The sequence below is a fragment of the Plectropomus leopardus genome, chromosome 21, assembly GCF_008729295.1.
Source record: "Plectropomus leopardus isolate mb chromosome 21, YSFRI_Pleo_2.0, whole genome shotgun sequence".
NCBI classification, from domain to species: Eukaryota; Metazoa; Chordata; class Actinopteri; order Perciformes; family Serranidae; genus Plectropomus; species Plectropomus leopardus.
This window is the reverse complement of record NC_056483.1, coordinates 8,141,737-8,162,155: the sequence shown is the minus strand read 5'-3', so window position 1 is coordinate 8,162,155 and position 20,419 is coordinate 8,141,737. Positions and strand designations below refer to the sequence as shown.

The 20,419-nt window shown below is 37.6% G+C and overlaps 1 protein-coding gene across 1 annotated transcript in view; it reads left to right on the top strand.

Annotated features, from left to right (window-relative positions):
- The first annotated feature begins 6,340 nt into the window (after positions 1-6,340).
- ube3c (ubiquitin protein ligase E3C) overlaps positions 6,341-20,419 on the top strand; it is a 35,518-nt gene continuing 21,439 nt past the window's right edge. Inside the window, exons 1-14 of the mRNA XM_042510372.1 lie at positions 6,341-6,646; positions 7,226-7,336; positions 7,497-7,550; positions 7,812-7,886; positions 9,131-9,277; positions 9,400-9,515; positions 9,635-9,792; positions 10,909-11,062; positions 12,114-12,334; positions 12,480-12,631; positions 12,999-13,186; positions 16,396-16,482; positions 16,584-16,741; positions 18,341-18,567. Coding sequence (XP_042366306.1) covers positions 7,271-7,336; positions 7,497-7,550; positions 7,812-7,886; positions 9,131-9,277; positions 9,400-9,515; positions 9,635-9,792; positions 10,909-11,062; positions 12,114-12,334; positions 12,480-12,631; positions 12,999-13,186; positions 16,396-16,482; positions 16,584-16,741; positions 18,341-18,567 — 1,803 coding nt within the window. The 5' untranslated portion in view covers positions 6,341-6,646; positions 7,226-7,270. The remainder of the gene's footprint in view (positions 6,647-7,225; positions 7,337-7,496; positions 7,551-7,811; positions 7,887-9,130; positions 9,278-9,399; positions 9,516-9,634; positions 9,793-10,908; positions 11,063-12,113; positions 12,335-12,479; positions 12,632-12,998; positions 13,187-16,395; positions 16,483-16,583; positions 16,742-18,340; positions 18,568-20,419) is intronic.

Sequence of the window (20,419 nt, the reverse complement as noted above, 5' to 3'; positions counted from 1 at the left end):
CAGCCACAAGCACTCCAGAATGTCCATCATTTTAAAACATTTAATTGATAAAATTACAAATTGCAATTTTATTTTTTCTTGCGCTGTAAAATCTGACAAGTTGATCTTACATAAAAGTAAACATAATTTTTAGTTTATGTTAACTCATTATTTACGTTTACTCAATATTGAGCTGCATTTACTTTATTTTGTGAAGTTGTTGCAACTTAAAAATGACAATTGAAATGACTTCGTTCTTTCTCAGTTTTAGCAGCTTCAGTAAACCAAGTTAGTCTAACTTAACGTCGTTATGATGAGAAGATTTTGTTGATGACATTAGGAAATTTACAAATTCTGTTTTGTTAACATGTTTAAGAATATACAAATGTGATTGACTGGTTTGCAGCCAGCAGAATACATATATATGGCACATTAAACTTGGGTTACTGATGTTGCTAAAGCTAAGAAATGTTGATTTAATTAAATTTGTCATATTCAGTTGCAACGACGTCAAAAAATCAAGTATATATAACTAAATGTTTAGTAAACTGAACAGTTAGATACGATAAATCAACACTGTTTATTTTTAATCAGTTTTTCCAATACAGTCGGTATCCATTTTTTAAAAAATTAAAATCACCATGCCAGATTTTACAGTGTGATATGAAAAAAAATGCAGTAGGTTCAGAAAATTTCCATTAGCTGTAATGAAAGTCCATATTTTTTATGGAATTAACAAAAGGGTGGATATCATGGTTCACTTGAGGATAGGAGGTGGTTCAGCAATATTTTTTTTTCGACTTAAACCTTAATATTAAAAATAAAATCAGGTTTTAAATAACAACAAAAAAGTGATATTACAGATTTAACCATGTTAAGAGAATTATCCACTAATGTAAAACTGAATTTCAGTCCTAACATGTGAGGTGATGTGTAAGGTTATCAGCTCATCTTCACTTATTGAATTTAGATGGAGAATAAAATAAGTATGCTTAAAAAAAAAAAACAAAAAAAACAGCGTGCGTAAAAGGGGGAGCACACTGAGCACGCTGCGAGGCCAACAGGGAAATTTAAGTAAAAGCCCTCCTTCTGTCGCTCTGAGCTGAAGGTGACAGACTGGCCTGTTATAATGGAGCTGTAGAACCAAATTGATTATGTTGAACCCTCAATGCTGCTGATGTATCCGCAAAGTCAGTTTTGTTTTTAGACTATTTCCGTTCATTAAAATTTGATTTTTCCCCTCAATAAGCATCAAATGTTTGCCCATTTAAAACAGAAAATGTTGGTATTTTTCTTATTAGATAAAAGATATGCAGCTTGATTTTCCACCTCCCAGAAAAGCAATAGGATGCTGTAAAAATAAGTCAAATTCAGGCACAACGAAGCAGCAGCGAAGCAAAAAAAAAAAAAAAAATGTAATTGAAAGCCCAGAAGTGTGATGAGCAGAGAGATGTGGCTAATAGGCCCGTGCTCCGGGTGACTTCGGTCTAATAAGCCACTTAAAGTTAATGGAAGAGGAGGTCAAAATGAGAATTATTGACACCCAGTTGCCCTTAACCTGTCTACCAATAAAGCTGATTAGTTTTTGTCAATTCATCAGCTAACCGCGCTCCTGGGACGTTTATTTGCTCGGGGGAAATCAACAAGTCACCGGGTAGTTTTCAAGTAAAGGATCGCCATTTAATTGTGGACCTTGATGATCATGACCAATTACAGAATGATAACGGGGAGATTGATGTGGATGGGATGTGGGCCTGCATGGAAACCGGGCTGGGAAAAATAGAAAGAGGAGAAGGAGACAGAGAGAGTCAGTTTACAAAAACGCTTCACTGAACGATTAAACTTATTCATGTGGGGGAAGTGACTGCTGATGATTTAGTCCCAGTTAATTAGATGCTCCAATTCTCGCACTTGGACAAATTGTCTTAAATGTTTCTGAAATCATCTTTTAAAATCATTTTAATAATAATAATAGTAATAGTAGTAATAATAATAATAATAATAATAATAATATAATAATAATAATAATAATAGAAATAATAATAATAATAGTAATAATAAGAATTCTAATCTAAATCATTATCTAATCTAATATATAAAGAAAATTACCGTAAGTATTAGTGTACGAAAATAAGACGAAGACCACTCCAAAAATACAAAAACACACGAATAATACGTAAATTCTCGCACAAAACAAACAAACAAATTATCTTCAATTTTCTTGAAATTAACTTTTTTCACAATTTAATTCTGGTCATTTTTATTCGACCTTTGGTCTCAATTGAACCTATAATGATAATTTAAAAATCATAATTAAAACACCTATTAAAGAAAGATAAATAAAAAACTTTTTTTATGAAGGGCCAAATAAACATCTTCACCTCTGGACATTTTGCCAAAATGAGTCGCCAAAACGGAAGTCTTATTGTGAAGTGCTCTCATCAATTACACTCATTTTTATCAGCCTCGTGCATGATTATTATTATAACAGCCGGGCGCCTGATAGCCACGCGCCCAAGCTTCGCCTTGTCCCCACCGGGTTTAATTTCATTAAGGGGCCCGCATGAATATTTCTATTAAAGCAGCGGTGAAATATGGAGCCATTTAGTATTGGCCTTCACCGATCACCCAGATTTATCGCTCCTTTTCATCACATCTAGGGAGAGAAAATTAATAAGGCACCTAAAGATGGAACCGGACCCTAAAACCCCGGTCTTTCCTGAAAGCTGTTAATTTGCTCTGTAATTACTTTCACAATTAACCAAAATACAAATCAAAGTGACAAATCGGGATAGTTTATTATATTAATTACCTTCGGTAAATGTGTTCATTATGAAAGGTAATTTAAAGGGACCTGTACTGTCTCTTTTAATGTCATAAATACATTCCGTTAAAATGGCACAAATGGCCGTGAAATGTAGAAAACTGCTTTTAAAAACATTTGCGGCTCATCATCATTTTTTCCCACTATTTGACACCCCACTGACTGCCTAATTACTGACGGAAAATAAACTAAATATCAATATGAGATGAGATCATTAGAGCAAAGAGGAGGACTTACTTGTCTGAAAGAAACATCTATAGGTCTCAGTCTCTTTATGAAATTGGATATCGCTGGTTAATTTGTCTCAGACGTGTTATCAATACGCTTTGAATGGAGAGTATACCTGCGTCGCCTTCAGCCCACAGTATTATATAATATATTGGCCCAATCAGATGTTATTGATGAAACCATTTGCCTGTGCCTCATGCTTTTAGAGCCTTTATTCGTTCAGCCAATAGAAAGCCCGATGATGTAAGTCATCAAGTTGTTGACAAAAAGAGTTGAGATAATATTAATAATGATAGTATGACTACTACTACTACTAATATTAATAATAATGATAAGAATAATAATCAGTAATCAATCAATATAAGGTAAGGTATCCCATAAATAGCCTACTAATCTAAATCAGTATCAAATAAAGATAATAACTTTATTAATGTGTGAAAAGATGAAGACCTCTCCAAAATAAATAAAAACATATGCACAATAAGTAAATACATAATTAATGAATATCAGTAACCCATGTATCATAAGACAAATGTGATTTCTAATATATGTATATTTATTTATTTATTCAAATGCAACTTGACAGACATTACTGATGAGCTCATTTTGGAGAAGCTAATGCACTAACATAGAAATCAGTAACAAACACTTGTTAAACTTGAGTGAAATAAAGGTGATTATTGTCACATGTTGACTTTTGCCAGAGAGGTATTGAATGGTGTTGTTGTTGTATTGGACAGCGTCACATTGAAAATGTTTCTTCTATTTAGTACATCCTTTTTAAATGCATGAGGGGTTGAAACTGGAATATAAGGCTTTGTCATAGTGCTACTGTATCAGCTTCCATTTTATTATTTGAATCTAATATTTGTAACAAGTGATGCACTTCTAGCAAGAATTGCATCTTTGGAGCTTGATTTTTGCATGAGAGGTACAAACAAATGCAAATAAAAGCAGAAATACCTCTATCATACTATTAATACAGATTGACTATCATCTTTTTGCATAATATATCAACATTTTTCCAAACAAACATACATGCTTCAAAAATAAGACGGATCAAATAAAAAAGATGGATAAGTAAAACACAAAAGTCTTTAAAAATAATTTTTAAAAAAACATGATAAATTACTATCACACCAGTGATGCACAAATCATAACGTGTAAAAAAATGCCTATAATAATGACTCAGCCAGATCCTTCCAAGACTTCCAGGTGTGTGTAGACTCATGAGAGGTTGAAAGTTTAGAAAGCTAAAATCAAGATACAGCTAGTAAAGAGAAAGTTAAACTAGGGAGATACCTTAGCTCTACAGATTCCAATATTAGATATATTCTAAATCTTAAAGAGGGCATTGTAATCACAACATTGGTGCAGTGGTTTTGATTTTTTTTCCCAGTTTAAGAATTGTGTGATCAGCATAATCTTGACAGGAGACATCATTCCCCTCTATTTATGTATGAGGCAGACTGTTATTGGTCCAAGGAATGAGCCTTGTGGTACACCACATATAATTGCAACATGGTCTCACTCCCCACATCCACACACATTAGAATATTTCTTTGAGTCAAATAAAATAACCAGTCCAGTAAAATAATTGAATGGCAAGACTCATATGACACACATAACATAGCAATGATAAACACTAAGAAATTCAAATTCAGTTTAAATCTATAAGCCAAAGTTGGGATGGCCTTCCTTAACATACATGCATTTTTCAGACAGAACTTGTTTTTTGCCTTGCACTGGAATTTTTTGGACTGTTTTTGACTGGTCTAGTTATGTGTGTTTCAAAAAGTAGATTTGCACTTATGGCCTAATAAAGAAATGTCCAAATGGTCACCTCAGGGGGATAAATATCCACATATGTAACTAAGTTAAAACTACAACTGTAAATAAACAATGAAACTTGGCCAATCAAAACTCTTGTAGTGATATGAATGTTTCTCCAGTCATGGAGGGAATGTATGCATACATCTCAACGTTTTTCTGAGCACTACAGGACCATTTAACCATTTCAATATTGTCTGTTTTCAAGGAATAATACTGTTTCAGAACAGCTTCTAAACGGACCTTGTGGTAAGACTACTTTGTCAGCTATGCATTTTATGTTATCTCCATCTGCCATAAAGCTTCAGTTAGCTTGGGCTATTATTTGCTTAAATTTCTGAACTCAACACACTGATATTTGAGACAGGCATCTGTATGGGACAGGCTTTTATATCCTTTCATACAAAACTGTTGCTCAACATAGATGGTAGATACAATCAAATTATTTATTTAACCCTTTGAAACTCAGGCAAATTGGCTTTTTTTTTCAAAAATATGGAAAAAAGGTAGTGAGCAAAAAAAAGAAATCACCCAGAAGTTAGCAAGGAATCTATGACAAGTATAAAAAAAATACCTGATATTTGCCAAAAAAAGGCAAAAAGTAGAGAAATAAATAAAGTTTTTAAAAAAGGCAAGAAATGATCTGAAAGAATTTAGTTTAATTTATCTTACGGTGTTTGTACCACCAGAAAAAGTTTTTGTTTATCAATCCATGGAGGTTAGCTATGCAACAATCTCAATGTGGAGCTAAAAAAAAGTGTCCAAACATAAACCAGTTAAAAATAATGTATAAAAACATGATCTTCACGAAGTACAGGGATGAAGAGGAGATTTTACAATCACCTAGTTTATCTTTCTCCTTTTTTGTTTTCTTTCTGTAAATATTGGTGTAAGATCATTGAAGTTTGATTTTGGATATGTTGGTGTATGCATATATGTTTAGTTAATCAGAGTGTAGGTTTAAATTAATAAGGAAGTTGTTAATTCAAATTCAGTGACTTATGGAGAAGTGTTAGGATTAGATAAGTTTACATGGCTGATTACACCCTGCTACCATCTGGGAAAAGATACAGAAGTATCTTCTGCCGTACCACCAGACTACAGAGCGGCTTCTTTCTGTGGGAATCATAAACTCTTCCTTCAATGCCAAAAGATGTAACAGGATTTAGGGACAATTTTTAATAAAAAAAAAGACAGATAATTCTACATGGTACCTTGTACCTTATTCTTCTCACTCCCTCTCCAATAGCCTATGTAAACCAAGTCATCATGTGTTTGATCATTCCTTTTCATAAATGTTTTCATTGTCTGTAAAGATAACTTTTTTTTGCCTGTCTGCTTCTTTGTTTAATCATTTCTCTATTTTCCTAAATTTATAAATACATGAAATTATATATATTATATGTTCAAATACTCAAAAAAAGCCCCTGTATTTATATGATATACCAAAATGCATCTGTGTAATTATGTATAAAGTGCAAATAAAATAAAATATATTAATAAATCAATGTTTTCAGGCGGAGATCATCTTTAATCAATAAAATAATAGTCATAGAACATTCTCAATGCATCCAGACGGAAGGCGGGCGCTCGGTTATTATTGGCATGGACTTCGACCAATCAGCGCCCTGACATTCCAGGAACCGGAAACAGTGATGTTAGCTGTTCCCTGTGTTGTGTTGATTTTTAGAGAGAGGAGGAAAAGAAGATTTGACGTTTGGATTAACCTAAACTGCATTCTCAGTGTTACTGTGCCCGTTTCACTCCTTAATTCAAAAGTCAAAGGTAAACAACTCTAATTCTAAGGTGTAACATGAGCGATGTCATAAAGGACAAACGGATAGGAAAATATACCCCCCGTAAAGTTAGCCTCTCTGGAGTGCTTAGCTGCTCTGCTAGCTAGCTGCAGTGCTAGCGTCAACAAAATCATGTTTCTAACAAATGTGTGAATCCATACAGCGACATATCATCAATACATGTTTTGTTGAGTGGTGTCTCCGGTGCTGCTTGTAGTCAGACAACGTTAACAGCAGCGTTTAGCTCCTGACAGCTGCTGAGTCATTAGCTAGCTAAGTTAACCGGCTAGCTAACTATTGTTGCAACAAAACTGAAGCTGTCAGTTAACCTTTCGTCCCGACGTTCACAGGTGTCACACATTTACGTTCACGACTGTTTTGTTTGGTCATAGAAATGACAGTAATTGTAGGATCCTGCTTGTAAGGCAAGCATCGATTACATGAAGTTAATTACTTTGATGATGGAGCCAAATCACGAGTCGTCTGGTTATTTTTGTTTCAGTTCGTCACTTGTTTCAGTTTTTACACCACCATGTTGAGCCCGTTTTGGTTTCATTTTCTCTTTCAGAAATCAGTGTCAGCGTCGGAATCAGTCAATGGGAAAAATCTAACAATGTTTAGCTTTGAGGGAGATTTCAAAACAAGACCCAAGGTGTCACTTGGAGGAGCAAGTAAAAAGGTAAGTGTCATGGTGTGAAATTAATCACCAACAAAACAGTGGCAACTTGTCTGCGGTTCTTGACAGATAGTCACATTTCTCACATATCTGTGCTTAGCAGTCATCATAAACATGTCATTGTTTAAAGTGTTTTCAGATTCCCTTTTGTTTTTTGTTTCAGGAGGAGAAAGCATCTCTGCTGCACCGCACTCAAGAGGAAAGACGAAAAAGAGAGGTAACTTAGTCTGTTCAATGCTTTGTTGTCACACTGCTCATAACAGCAAGTCTTAATGTTGTAATAGTTTCTGTTTTGTGTGTTTATTCAAAGACAATTTGTTGTTTCTACAATAAAAGTAGAATTAAGTTTTACATGTACTACTTTGCATTTAAGTAAAAATGCATGCAGCTTTAAGTATTATATGTAAGGTTCAAGATTTTATGTTATTAGCCTATTTTGGTTCCGTGGTCAAAGAAAATGTGGTTTTGTATTACTTAGGATGAAAGAAAACGGCTGAAGAATGCCATTATCATTCAGTCCTACATACGTGGCTACCAGGACTTGAAACGACAGGTAAGCCTGCGAGAATGACACAGACCTGTTTTTCATATTTTACTTTCAGAGTTCAGTTCTGCATCACAAATGTGCCTTCATTCATTATTTCCCTTTGTTGTTGTATTTGTTGTTCAGTCTAAATACCTTTTGAAATAAAGTAAAAGAAGAATCAAGGAAAAACCCAATCTGTCGGCATTTCTTAGTGTAAATAACTAACAACTAAGGGGGTTGGCTGTTAAATGCTGAGAATTGTAAGCCTAATTTAACATATCTGTGAGATTTGCCTGCTTGATAACTTCCACAGACACTGTGTTTCAGCAGCACTCACATATTGTTGTTGTTGGGCGCAAACCTTGAATCTCTACGTTTCACTATTTTCATTTTTTTTCATAAACTCATTCTGTTGGCTCCCCTCTACATCTATCAGTGGGTTTTACCATTTCTAAACCAATGAAATGTATTTAAAAAGCTTGTGACTAAACCTCTCGTCTCCATTGGATCCTTTAAAAGAAAACAGCGTTTTTTCTAATTCCTTAAAAAAACGCAGTTTTGGAGATAGCAGCGATATGATACTCAGCAGGTGCTTCCTGTCTCATGGTCTTGTAGATGCTGTATATTTGGTGGCACAGGCTGCGGTTGAGTCACTGTGTTAGTGAATCTAGCCTGTGTTTAATCACATCTGTGATTTTGGCGCAAAACATTAAATCAGGAAGTCTGATGAAACAGATAAGGCCTATGAATGCTGTTTGCTCAACAGTAAGGACTTGTGAAGTGTATGGGATGAGTTAATTAGTCAGTGTGGCAAAAAACAACATTTGTTTTACTGATTTTCATTGATTTTTTTTTTGGCTTCTCTTCAATTTGACAAGATTTAACTTGACAGCTGTTCATACTGACAGACTCCATCTAAGATATTTAAAATTATTGAGGATTAATATATACAAAAAAAGCTGAAGGGCTTATTTCCATTGTGGTCCTCTCTTGCAGTACAAATTGGCATATTGAATACAAAAGTGTTTAGCAAAAATGATATGGAACTTAAAAAAAAAAACACAGACAATGAAACGTTGAGATTTATATAACCTACAAATCATTTGACAACTATTTATGAGATCTGATTCAAAACCTCTCAGCCCAACCAGACCGGCTGATGAAATCGAACTATTCCATTACACACATATTACATTACTGTAAATTTGTAGTGTTTGTGATATTATTTAAACAAGTCCTTAAACATGTGACCTTTGAACTTTATCTTCCAGTACGCCATCCAGAGGGCACAGTTTGATGAGTGTGTGAGCCAGACACAGGGAGGGGGAGCTCAGCATGTCTTGGACGGTCCTGGTCTCTGCCTTTTATCAAGACAACTCATATTTTTCTACAGACAGAGTGTGGATGCACACAGATTGGTAATCTGATACATCTTTGATGCTCTTCAATAACATCTAAATTGATTGTTTCACAGAAACTGTTATAGCTCGAGGCTGAAATACATCACAGTCAAATTGTGTCTGTTTGTGTGTTCATAAAGATATGGTTGTGCCAGAACCTGGTGAAACACAACAGTCAGTTTGTGAAGCTGCTGGTGGGCCCACAGAGACAGACATGTATGTTTCAGATCAAGAGGATCTTAGGCTTTTGCTGCAGGTACAGTACTTAAAAAAAGGAAAACTACATTTATATTTTGAGCTGCTGGATGTACAAACCTACTGAGAGAAGCTGCAGTGGTTGTCACCATCTCACTTGTCCCCTGTTTGTCTCCCCAGACTCCTACAGAACTGCAAGGATGACAGTTTAAATGTGACGGTTCCCATGCGGATGCTAGAAATCTTTTCTTCAGAGAAAACCTATCTTCCTGTTATTCCAGATGCTAACTATGTAGCTTCATTACTCGAGCAGATTTTGCACTCTATGGTACAGACAGGTAAGTCCAATAAAATCAGTGCTGACGTCATTGTCTTGGAAATGATTGAGGATATGCACAATTTATTGTTGTTGAGTTGCTGTTGAGTTTGCTGTCAGTTTTGTTGGAGGATTCAACAATTCAGTCTTGCAAACAGTCACGTCATTCCAGTGTGTACTGCAGCACAGACACAAATAAACCTTTTAAGGCCTAATTGTCGTGTAAGGTTTGTATAGAGATGATGAATGTGTGTCTGAAGTGTGTTTGACTACTTTTATCTGTACATGGGCAGTTCCTGCTTTGACTTGCACCTGAGTATATACAGCGCTGCTGTACACAGGTCAAGTACATCCAATGCTATTTCATTTTCTCAGAGGTATGACTCATTTCAAGAGCACTAATTATTCATATCGTCAACACAAAGCATCTTGTTTAATTTTCAGCACTGTGTCAACTACAGTCAGAAGCCTTGAAGCCTAATTAACCATGCAAACAGGCTAGCCCTACTTTTACAGATAGCATGTAAATATGGTTGCGGGTTATCCTTGATTCTCCTTTTACATTCTCATTATTCATAACACTTTATCTGATGCTGTTTGTAAGAGTGAGTTACATTTGGTGTAAAACAGAAAAGCTCAAATATCTAACTATTCTTTTGCTATAATTCTCACACTTTTTATTTTACATTCGTTAGTACAAACAGGAATGTTTAGTGTTTTTCGTGTTTATGAAGTGTGTAATTATTTAATAATATTAATAATAATAATATTAAGCTATGTTTATGTAGCACTTTTCAATAAAAAGTTAACAGTCATTTGAGACATAAAAACAGAAAAATACTGAATAAGTTTAATGCAGGTAAAATGAAAAAAAAAAGACAAGAGACAATACAAATTTGAGAATAAGAAAATTAACCCTATACTCATGTTTTCATTGCTTGTAATTTACTATTTTTATGTTGTCTGGATGTGGTTTTCATACAAGCTCGTATAGGTCTCTACCACATCTTCACATGTACTTTTTTATGTTTTTCCCCCATCATGCTTTGTATTATGTGAAACAAATGTTTTATAAAGGAACCTGTGTCTTAACATCCTTTTTTAAACCTTTTTCTTTCAATCTGTGCCTTCTCTTCAGGATACTACAGGTCGCTGTATATTCTCGTGAATCACCGGCTCCCGTCTAGTCTGGAGTACAGTGACGCTCCCTCTATCCCTATGGCAAGCACACTGTTGGAGCACATCCTCAAACCTCTGCACTTTACCTACTCCTCCTGCACAATGGGCGCAAGGTACGGCTCCAGACTGAAGCCACAATTTGATCAGGACCTTTTAACAGTGGCAGTGGTGCAAAATTCAACTCCAAAATTAACCTGCACAATAAATACTACTTTCAAAGAAACAGACATGTTGCAAAACAAATTTTACTGCTATTTGGCTCTTATTGAGAGGTAATTTCAGAGGCTGCTGCTGGAAAAGGCTCACAGTGGACAAATTTTGTTAAAATGGAATTGAACATGAACAGAACTAGCATAAAAGATGCTACATCTTTTGCTGAAGTGCCCATGAGCAACAGAATTTTGGTTAGTTACTTAAATAATGCTGCACTCATGCTGACCTTGTGTGACCTTCCTCAGGGAAGCCAGAAAATCAAATTTCCCTGACTGACAATTAATAGAATATCACAAAATAGCACATCATAGTATGATAAGAATTCACTGATACATTTTCGGTTTGTTATGTCTGTCTCCCAAACTTCTTTGTTTTTTGGCACAGAGAGAAGCTAACGGCATGATAGCAGGAAAAAGAAAGTCTTTGTCCTGAGTGAATTCTTTAAATATCATCCATTAAACTGATCGGACAAACTACAGCAGCTTTTTGTCCCCTCCAGTCAGTGCTGAAGCAGTAATTGCTTCAGAGACCAATTTACAACAAGCCATAAAAGGCCCCCAGACTCGCTCGCTCGCCAGAGTGCAGAATATCAGGCTGTTTGCCCTCACTTTCAGACATTCTTAATAACAAACGACAGGCGACTTCTTTTCTTCTTTGAAGAAAAGCAAGGCGGGAGTGAGAGAGACTTGTGTACACACTGACTCTAACAGCTAATTATCTGACTTGGCCCACCAGATGTGTGTGACTGGGCCACACAAAGCAGCTCTGTTTGGAGACACAATATTGGAGTACTCACGCAGCAGAATGAGCAGGGTGATGTCCAAACTCCCGGCTGTCTCAGCTCATTTCTGTGTGAACATACAGTATTATAATTCAGTTTGTTTTTTTTTACATATCACAGCACTCTTTTCATGTTTTTAACTCGTCTGATGTTTGTCTGTCATCTTACAGGCAGTTTGTGTTTGCAGCCTTTACTGAGGAGTTTATCTCTGCACCATTCACCGAGCAGATCTTTCACTTCTTTATCCCGGCACTGTCCGACGTCCGTCTCTCATTCCCATTCGAGGCCTTCCTGAGCTCCCTTCAGGGCACCATCGGTTCCTCCTCAGCAGCACAGAGCCAGGCGCCCTGGGTGTTTTACTTTGTCCTCTCTGCAGGGGAGAACTGCTTAGGTGGGTGGCACAGTTTAGATGTGTGCACACAGACCAGTGTTTCACACACTATAGAGTGTACAGCTCATATGAAGTATAAACTCTGATTTATAGAGGTGAAGATATGATGGTGTAAACAGTAATAGTGATGGGTGTGTGTTGGCAGGCTCGCTGTCAGAGGAGGGTCTCCTGCTGTACCTCCGAGCTCTGCAGACGCTACTGCCGCTGCTGCCGGTGTCAGAGAGCAGCAGCAGGCCTGAAGTTACCAGTGACTCAGAGGACGATGATGATGCTGGCATCCATCCTCCGCCGAAGCAGGTACGATGCAGAAACACAGACATAAATGTACATAAAATGTTAACGTATCGCTAACATTTGAAGCAATATTAGTTTTGTTGATGAATCAAGCGCATAAAAATGGATGATTTTCTAATAATTCTCTAATAATTCTATCTTCTTTTTTTAAAACAAATTTTTATGTAAAATTTCTTGCAGTTTGTGGGAAATTTCTTGCCAAGTTAGTCACCTCTTTTTTTTGCTCATGTTCTGAAAAGAAAGCAAACCGATTTGCTCACTTTTCAAAGGGTCAAGCAGCTTGTGAAAGACGTCTGAACGCAGAACGAGAAAACTGATGTCGATTCAGGTTTCGAAGGGTTAAACCCACATTTCTTTCCTTCTCCATCAGGATGACAGCAGAATCTCGGTGCAGCTCATCACAGAGGAGTGTGTCCACAAGCTGGACACTAAACATCAGACTAACGCCCTGCTGAACCTGGTGTGGAGGGATTCGGCCAGTGAGGAGGTTTTCACCATGATGGCATCCATCTGTCACACACTCATGGTGCAGCATCGCCTCATGGTGCCAAAAGTCAGGTACAAACGCACACATTTTTGGTCTGTCATCACTGCTAAATGACAAATACAATTTATGATGTTTATTCATCAAAAATAGCACAGATTGTTGGCATCCTTTACTAAATTTCTATAAAATATTTGGGGTGTTTTAAATATAGTAATTGCAACCAAGGTGAAGCAGGTGTTTGTGTTTTTTAACACAATTTTATTGGTTTTTGAAAGTATAACTACCACACAGCATAAGAGAAAGACAACAGTAGAATAAAATAAACATATAGCCATATGCGTACAAAAAAACACACATATAGGCACTCACACACAAACAGAAATGTAAAAAAAAGAAACAAACAGACAAAAAAACTAAACAAAACATGCAGTTGCACAAAGTAAAGGCCCCTTGTGAGTGGGTACAAAAAGATGCAAGAACATAGATAAATATGACTTAGTTCATTTGGAGTTACAATCATTATATTCATTCAGTGACTCAGGTGATGGTGAGTCAAAACATAAAAACAAATTTTATTTTATGTCATATCATAACATTTTACACGTCTTGTCAAGAGGAGCCTTGCGTTCGGAAAGCTTGTTTACACGCCTACCTGATTGAGAGGAAAACTGTGTCTTTATGTGTTTCCGCGCTGTAAGCAGTAATGTAAATAACGGTGAAGTGAGGCAGGCAGTTATCAGTGGTCCGCACCCACTGGCATTTACAACCGGCAAAGGAAGCAGGGATGTCAGGGAAGCTGTCAGTTCTGGATGAGGGCAATTACCCCTTCTCAGGTTGATTACATTAGGGCCAGGATGTCAGAGGTGGTGTGGGGGTGTGTGGATGCTGCATTGACTGACGGGGAGGTGATCCAGAGTGAGCTTCGTGGATGGTCAACCTGCTCTAGTTAATTATTTGTGGAGCCAGTTGATTTAAATGTGTGGGTGGGAATGTTTTATGGATTTTATTATATCATATTTGCAACTGTGTCTTTTTGAAACCCTAGCATGGGCAAAACCACGCTAAAAGGATTAATTTAAATTAGCCTCCTTTGTAATTAAAAGCTGGACACATGCAGCTCGAGTCCAACGGTCAACTAGTTATTTTGAAGTATTGCTTACAAATGGTTGTGCAGAATTTAGAGGAATTTCAGCGCATATCCTCCCTTTCCCCTTAATTTTTTACGGCTTCCTCCTTCTCTTCGCTTTTACCATAAATCCTGCCCTTCGTCTTCCATCATTATTGGATATCTGTACAAAATAATTAGCTCACTGAGAAAGATTAATCACTGCAGGAGTGGACGGGATAGCTTTACAAGAGGCTAAGGGGAGCAAATTGCATCCCTGCCTTGATTTACTGCTCTTACAGCAAAAAAAAGAGAGGCTGGCCAGTCGTCCAGCCAGCCCGGCACACTGCCTTTTTAATAAATATGTAAAATGTCTCATGAAATGATTTTTTTTTGAGGACAACTTAAAAGCTGTACGATGATTCGGGTCCAAAATGGACTTTTGATAGGTTTCCTAATTGTGCTTAGCCCACGTTTGTTCAAGTGGGTTTGGTGTAATTTCTGTTTAATTGTTTAACATAGGATATTTGGTGTAATTTCACTTTGATAGTTTGGTTTCACCCGACATAGCACTCTGTTGCTAACGGGGCTTGCTCTGATGAAAGTGAGTGCAGATGAGCTTTCATTTACTTTTGAGTGTTTGCTGTGATTTTTGTGTTGTCATGAGATAATAGCGTTGATTGTGTTAATACAGAATCCTGCAAAACAAATTTGTATTTAGGTGGAAACTCGCTCTTTATGGTATCAAATCTGACTCGAGTGCGGCTGTTATTTTTCCGCTGCACATGGATTCTTCCATTACTGCAAAATGAAATGATCCGGTCGTGATTCATCAAGCTGTTTTTCTCACACACACACACACACACACACACACACACACACACACACACACACACACACACACATGCAACCCCTTTTGATGTCTTGACTTTGTTTATTAGTGGTTCATTCCATGATTGAAATGGGGGTTCAGGTTCTCTCGGGCTGTAAATCAGCGTGTCAGCTGGCATTTAGTGCTTTGTTTCCCATTTCAATCAAACACCCGCATCACTTGTTATGAGCCCACAGCACTTCTCTGCGCTTCTCTCCTGAGCCTTGTAGTACTGACAGATGGCGTGCGCTTGGCACAAACCATTTTTCAAGTCGAATTGAGGGTCGTCTGACACTCTGCTCCTAATGCTCATTTCCATTTTGGGAGTTTCGAATGGGTTTTGGTAGATTGAATGGTGGAATGGGAGTTTGAGCGTTGACATTGAAATGAGAATATTCAGTAAATATAGGATTCCCTTTTTCTCTCGCTCTACGTCTCTCTTTTTGTCTCTTTAAGGTGACCTTTAGTCCTCTACAGAGAATACACGATGCCGCCCTATTAAAGGCAAGCATCCTTATAGGTGTCAGCACTGTCACTCTTAACAAAGGCCTATTATATGCAGGGGTGCTTTATTTTGCCTTTTAGCTTACTTACCACATTATTGTCACCTGTACTTACCCTCTGTGTGAAAAGCCATGCAATTTAGGACTGCACACACACACACACGCTTGAACAAAGAGCAGCTTCACACCTTGGTGCCACAGCCCGTTGAGTGCGGAGCGACTATAGCGAGGTATGCGGGCCCTCCTCGGTGTTATCATGTAATTCACTGTGAGTGTGGAAGCATGCTGGCGCTGCGGGGTCACGGCGAGGGCCAGGCTGCCCCTCCTCCTCTGTCCTCCATTGTCTTGCTCCCCTGGCCATTAAGTTAAATGGGGCTCCAGCAGGAAGCCAGAGGGCTGTTTATGACCCGAGCTGGGTACCCTCGCCAGCAACTAGTTTACTAATGGAAGGTGCCTCGCCTAAATAAAGCTTAATGGCTCATTTAATCTCTTTTCAGCCCTCACCAGGTATAAAAGGGGAGAGAAAGGCCAAGAAAATTTCTATGAGGGAAATCTTAGTTAACAGCGTCATTTATTTTTTTCCTCCGTGTTACCTTTGTCCTTTGGTTAACAGGGCAAATTTAACAATCCCAACATAGCAGACAGATTGACGGAAAGTAATTTTACTGTTCTACACTCTGATTGTGTCATCTGATTGAAATAGCTCTTTAACTCATGTCGTCTTGTTGATTAGAGTTATATACTTCAAAATTCAACAAAAAATAAATTTAATTTGTCTTTCTGTTTCTTTGTTCTTTACAGACTTTTGTACAGTTTAGCTTTCAATGCACGTTTCCTGAGACATCTCTGGCACCTGATAACTTCCATGACAACAAAAATGATCACCGGGTGAGCTCATTCAAAGCTGATTATTGGCAAATGTAGCTGCGTGTACATACAGCATATGTGGTATACTGAGCCTCTTCCCCTCTCTCTGTCTGCCCGCTCAGCTCCATGGTGCCGCTGCTGCAGCTGATCTCGCGAGGCTCTCCCATGTCGTTTGAGGACTCCAACCGCATTATTCCCCTCTTCTATCTCTTCAGCTCTCTCTTCAGCCACTCGCTTATCTCCGTGCATGACAGCGAGTTTTTTGGTCATGAATTGGAAGGTAATAAACGTTCTCATCTTTTTAATCGGTCCTTGTTTTGCACCCTCAAGCTTTTCATGTTTGCTGCCTAATTTTGCTCATCTTTGCCCGAGGTCATACTCAGGTCTGGAGCTTTATGATTTTAGGGGCAGGGAAATTTATTTGAGACCACAAAGACCACATTTCAGGAATCAAGGCCATAAGTTAAAATTGCGATACAGATTTCATTTAAATAGACTAAAAAAGACTAATTCATTTCTAAAAGCATTAATGCATTTATAATAAACAGTGTAACACCCCTGGAAAAATAAAACTAAAAATAAAGACTTTTTGAAGTCTTCTGGTTACAGCTTGATAAGGTATGAGTATATGGTGACTTCTATTCTCTTCACATCTATAAGCATGTAGTTATGAGTCAGACATATGCTTGTACGTACAGGGTTCCCACAGTCATGAAAAGCCTGCAACAATCATGACATTTCACAGTCACATTTTCCAGGCCTGGAAAAGTCATGAAATGAGTAAAAATCAAAGTTTTGGAAAAGTTGTGGATTTTTTTGTGTGTAATGAAACTAACTATTAAAGATTGGAAAAGGTTGCTGTTTTTTTATATAAAAATTCTAATTTTGAGCAGAACAAGTTCATGTTATACTTTGCGATTGGTCATTAATTTGGTTTATCCTTGAAAACTCATGGAAAAGTTTTAAATGTGGTCAATGAAAATGTGTGGGAACCCTGAATTCAGTCTACATATTTTACAAGTAATCCGATTTATGTATGGTTGAGAAATTATCTCACAGTTAATTATGACATTAATAACACTTAATAACCTCCTGAATTAAACACATCAGGGTTTTTTTGCAGACCTGATGTTGGGATTAACTAATAAGTGTGCCATCTGTCTCTTTTTTAATAATTACATTTTTTATTACTTTTTAACAAGAAAATCAGAAACTAAATGAGCTGAATATTTAAAACCAAAACAAACAAACAGGCAGGTAAACTAACAGGTATTGACAGACATTAATGTGTGAAAGAGTTATTTAGTCACAGTATTGTGCTGGACATTAGTGCAATGTGTCACTCACAGGTTTGCTATACGGCATCATCAGTGTCAGTGTCACATGGGAAAATTGTTTTCTCCACCAAAACTGTCCTATTGTTCTCATCTCTGTTCCACATGGGCAGTACCGATTGGCCCATCACAAACTTCAGAACAGGAGCTCTTTTACTCTTGCATTTTTATTGGGTGCACCACACGTTGATCTGACGCTCTACACTAAAATGAGAGCTTTCTGTTTGAATTAACAAACATTTAAGTTTTACTTTCACTGCACCTTGGCTTCTTTGAAATTCCTGCCCCGGTTGTACCTACTTTCAGAATTTTATTTTTTGACAAATCAATATATCATCAGGGGATTGATTGACATCACGTCCCAATAAAGCTGGTTATCCTGTGGACTCACTCATCTCTTGTCTCCCATTTCCCTCATTTGGTGGTTTTATCAAAGTATATTGCCATCGTCGGTTGTTTTCAGCAGTCACGCGCTGTCTTGCCGCCATGTAAATGTGAAAATCAATATTTATATAAGACAATGAGCACATTCTCCCTTTCAACAGGTCAGACACAGTCCTCCATGATGCCCTTCACGCTGTTAGAGCTGGTGACTCTGTCTCGCTGTCTGAGGGACGCGTGCCTGGGAATCATCAAGCTGGCCTACCCCGAGACCAAAACAGAGCACCGCGAGGAGTACATGGCAGCCTTCCGCAGTGTGGGTGTCAAGACAAACACTGTGGTTCAACAGCGCATCCAAGCCGAGCAGAAGCGCTGGGTACAGCTCTTCAAGGTAAGATGTGTAAAGCTACCTGCACGTTAAAGCTGATTGTGCATAAATTATTCATATTTGTCAAATAATGGATTTTTGGTTATTGCGCCTGACATGCAACTGAATTTGCTTTTCTTTAATCTAATCTTGATATGGACAATAAGTAAAAAAAAAAAAATCCTATGACTTTGAACTTGTAATTGCAGGTGTTTGAATTTGTCAGCATTCAATTGATGATAAGCAAATTTTAATCAAATATTCGTTATCTAACACAATTGCACACATTGTGCCCACAAATCGTGCTGTCAAGACTGATGCAGCATCAAAAAAATGCAACAAGCAAACAAAACAAAAAACAGTCATATATCAAAATTTGGAACTTGTTCTCTTTATTATGTCTTTAAACTTGGCGTGGGGAGAACAGTGGGAGGGGATGGCACACTGTGTGTTTGTCAACTCAAACACACACAGAGGCCTGCACAGTCAATTTGAAACCTGCCTGTTGCACCTTTTGAGTAGTGTGATTCATAAAGAGTATCCTTGTGGTTCTTGACCTCAGTCTTATGGTAAAATGTTCCTTTTTTCATGTCATTGCAAACAGTGCCATACGTGACTGCAGATTGTGCCACACACTTCTCATACTGTTGGTAATGCGAAAAACATGCCGAACAGTTTGAACTCTGTTATTCTGACTCACAGGATGGAGACAGTGCTTATAACGCTGCCATTTGATTTCGGACGGCTCAGATGATTTTAGTCATACATTATCTATCATGCTCCAGGATTTTGATAATAACCGTATGAAAATTTATCCAAAACTGTACAAAATACATGGGTATGATCCACATTTACTGTCCCGCATCTTCTCCAACATGCTTTTACCGTCAGTATGACAATTTTGCTTGCCTCCCCACATGCAAATGTTCTAATCCTAAACGAACCCTTCTGACACTATTTTGGCACCATCACTGCATCCTGGGCTTAGCAATGCTCCAGAAAATTGTGATTGTTTTAAAGAAATACAAACAAGTCAGTTTTTTTCCTCTCAGTGTAAGCACAGACCCGAAAACTAAGTGTGAGACAAGATTTCTGTGGAAAAAAAACCTACCTAACCCTGCTTTCAACTGTTTAAAACTAACTTACCATCCACTGTAACTCAGTAAAGTGTTGTCATTTGAACTCATGACGATAATCCAAGGTTTGTGTCTTTCTTTTCCGTAGATACCTAACGGCATTAATCATGATATGTGACACATTAACACTAGGGATTATCCTCATGGAGCCTCTCTGTGCATTGAGGTGTAGTGACCTAATGCCTCGTCTGTGTTAGTGGAAATCAAGCATGTATGCATGAGCAGGCAAAGACAAGGTGGAGCGCTGCCATGGAGGTCATCCATTGGTTATTTACCCAGAAGAAATGAGGCAGAAAACAGCATTAACTTCATTCTCCTCAGCTCTTTTTCTCATTCCACATGTCCCTTTCATTTCGCCTCTCTACTCCGCTCCATTCTCTATCAAGGAAACAGTAATTAAGAGACTTTGTTCTTGGCTGTTAGTCTTTGACAGAAGGATTTAAAAGTGAACACTGGCGTTCTGTGAAAGGTGGCAAATACGCGAAAAGCACGTCTGGAATTTTCATAAAAGATCTGCTCAAAGGCCTCTTGTCAGCTAAAACGACCCATTAAAGAAGTGGGGAGCAGGGGAAATGCATTTTCCAAATTGAACAGTGGGATTTACAGTCGGTTTAACGCTGCTGACCCCTAACACGCTAATGTTTGGTTCGTGTCATCAGCCGTCCCTCCCCATCTTTTATCACCTCCATTGTCGAGCTATCTATTTAATTGAAAGAAGTTAATTGAATGAAAATGATCAA